This window comes from Gossypium arboreum, chromosome 1 (assembly GCF_025698485.1).
Source record: "Gossypium arboreum isolate Shixiya-1 chromosome 1, ASM2569848v2, whole genome shotgun sequence".
NCBI lineage: Eukaryota > Viridiplantae > Streptophyta > Magnoliopsida > Malvales > Malvaceae > Gossypium > Gossypium arboreum.
The window spans coordinates 43685980-43688763 of NC_069070.1; the positions used below are offsets into that span (position 1 = coordinate 43685980).

Here is a 2784-nt window from a genome sequence, read left to right on the forward strand (position 1 = left end):
AAAGCTATACCGATATCAGAGGTAGAAACAAGCAAGACAAGGAAGGGAAAACCAAAGCCAACAGCAAAGGAACAAACCTAAATGTAGAGACAACATTATAGCGTAAAAAGAAATATGTCGAAAAAATAGACAATTCCATCAACAATAGGTAGAATAGGCTTGTCGCTACAATAGAGGATATTGAGAAATCCCAGGATTTTTTTTATGCTTATACCAAAGACTGGAATAGTTCTATTGTAACCACATTAAGCCAATTGAGCCCATCTCTACTACTAGAATTCCCAATGTTTCCACTAATTATTCGAAATTATGAACTCTTATCTGTGGATGATGACTTAGAAGACCATGATAGATCAGTGGCATCCCCTCTCATTAAGCAGGTCTCTGATAATGACAAAGAAGAGGAATCCAGGGACACTGAAGAATGCCTACGAAAGATTGATAGATTGTTATAGGATCGTATTTTTGCTGTTCGAGAGGACATTATTGTTCAGAAAGAAGTTGCTGCTACAGAAGAAGTTGTTTTTGCTAAAGAAGAAGAAGATGCTAAGGAAGAAAAAGAAAAAGAAGAGGAAGATTTTGTTGTGAACATTATCACCACACCTGAGCCTGTGGGCGCAAATATTGATAATTTGGAATGAGATTGAGCGAAATCGGTAAAAGCTGCTGAGGTAACTAGTGAGGAGCAATGCAATTCATTGCCAATAGTGGCCTACACTGAACCACTCTAGGTGGCCTCTCCTACACAGGAATCAACTTATGATGCCGGGGCAGAGCCAAAAATTGAGGAGCAATCCAAGGACCGTGCGGAACCTAAAAAAAAGAAAAGAAGAGAAAGTGTTACAAAGATGAAAAAACAAAAGAAGGAGGAAAAGAAAAGAAGGAAGAAACTTCGTGCAGCCACATCGATGGCTGAGGATAACTGAGTTGGTTTATTTTAAGCTTTAGCTATAGTATTCATGCATTGTATGTAGCTGTAAGTTTTATTTTGATAAGTACACATTGTCATTGCATTTTCATTGTCATTACATTTTCATGTTTGGGGACAAAGCAAACTTTAAGTTTGAGGGAATGTATATGGGGTTTTGAAATGCACCCACATTTCAATTTTTTTCAGTAATGAAGCATGCAAGGTTTAATTATAGTTAATGAAAAATGTTCGAAAATTTTTGTTACATTCAATGCTTAATTCTTGAATCATGTGAATTATCAATGAATTAGTTGGATAAATTTGATAGAAGGTTGTAGCTTCAATTCTTTGATGAATGGATTAGGTTGCATTAGTAATTGATGACTGCTATCATTCCTTAAATCTTGAATGAATCTACTTTTTATAGTTGCTTATATAAATAGTTATAAATTAGAGACACTCCAAAGTGAGTGTAGTATGGAATGTTAAAGAGGGAACACTCCAATACAAGTATTAGAAAAATCAATTTGGCCAAAGGTTGTCGCTGCATGAGTGTGTATCGGCGCAATTACATAATCCCTAGGGGTTTGTTGCACTCCATCGTTACATCTCAGGAACAAGGGTACAATAATGCAACAATATTCCTTATTTCAAAAAATATATATATACATATATACAATATAAATACTTAGTTATTGTACAATAAATGATGAATTCGTAGATAAAACTTATGGTTTGAAGCATGATGCTAGCATTGATGAAGTTGCAACCTTATTCTTTCAGGCTTAATACTCTTTCATCTGAATGTGATTCATTCATTGGAAATTTAAAGGGTTAAAGTTGCTAGAACGATCATGTTCCATAGTAAAATTTTTGTAGGCTTACTAGTTTCTATTTTACTTGAGGACAAGTAAAAACTCAAGTTTGGGGGTATGAAAGCACTAGAAAGAACATAGATTTTCCTTATTGGTTAAATTGTTCCTATATAGTTATCCTTAGCATATATTTTAGCATTTTCAGTTTAGTAAATTGCATTTTATAACTGAGTGAATCCTAGCCTATTTTATCCTTAATTTTGCTATCTTTTTTGCATTAATGTCATTGCATGAGTTAATTCCAAATTGCGTCCAGAATTTTTGCTGCACCTGACAGCTGTCCAAATAAGAACTAAAAATGCATGAGCTGTCCAATCTGGTATAACCAACCTGTATGTACAAGGACAGAATAATTTTGAGGAAAGGACACCTATACTGTTGGAAGAGGACATAAAAGGTTGATGTGATAAAAAAGGGGGAGCTTTTTCTTGACCATGATCTTCTTCATCCTACCTTGAAGCTTGCAACTATGGCAGCTTAAGCCTTTCACAGGTGAGCCAACGTGCAAATTGATATAGATTAGCTTCTGACGAGGAGACCTAAGTGCGACACAAGAGGGAATAGAGAGATTTAGTTGAGTTGTTTACGAATAGTATTCTCCACTTGATTCTTTCTTATTTCTTTGTAAATGCTGGTGATTACTCTTTGTTTTCTATTTGTATGGAAGTACACATGAATTATTGGTTAAATATTATCTTATTTGATCTTTCTTTTATTGTTTAATCTTGGGGTTTGAATGTTTCTTAACATGGAAGTGTTATTGAAGTCACTAACACTAGAAAGTATATTGACAGTTTGAGCCAACAAGCATTATAGCAGAAGTTGAGTGAGGATTAGAGGAATTTAGTCAACTCGTTCTTAATAGTGCCACGTTTCCATCATTGAAAGGTGGGGTTAATGAGCATGTCTAAGTCTCAGATTAATTAGAGGAGTGACGCTTGGTAAGATATACATTGAATTTTATTGCCTCGACAATCATCTATCATTTTATACCTTGTG

At 34.7% G+C, this 2784-nt stretch overlaps 1 protein-coding gene across 1 annotated transcript; it reads left to right on the forward strand.

Annotated features, from left to right (window-relative positions):
* Positions 1–284: 284 nt before the first annotated feature.
* Positions 285–926, forward strand: LOC108471421 (uncharacterized). Its single transcript, XM_017773041.1, has 3 exons — positions 285–380; positions 495–611; positions 732–926. The coding sequence occupies exons 1-3, from the start codon at positions 285–287 to the stop codon at positions 924–926; spliced, it is 408 nt and encodes a 135-aa protein (XP_017628530.1).
* Positions 927–2784: the final 1858 nt, after the last annotated feature.

Excerpts from the sequence above, each read along its gene's own strand:
- LOC108471421 (XM_017773041.1), top strand. The coding sequence starts at position 285 with ATGTTTCCACTAATTATTCGAAATTATGAACTCTTATCTGTGGATGAT. Across the intron at positions 381-494 it reads CATCCCCTCTCATTAAGCAG|AAAGAAGTTGCTGCTACAGA; the intron begins GTCTCTGATAAT and ends ATTATTGTTCAG. Across the intron at positions 612-731 it reads TTATCACCACACCTGAGCCT|GTGGCCTCTCCTACACAGGA; the intron begins GTGGGCGCAAAT and ends GAACCACTCTAG.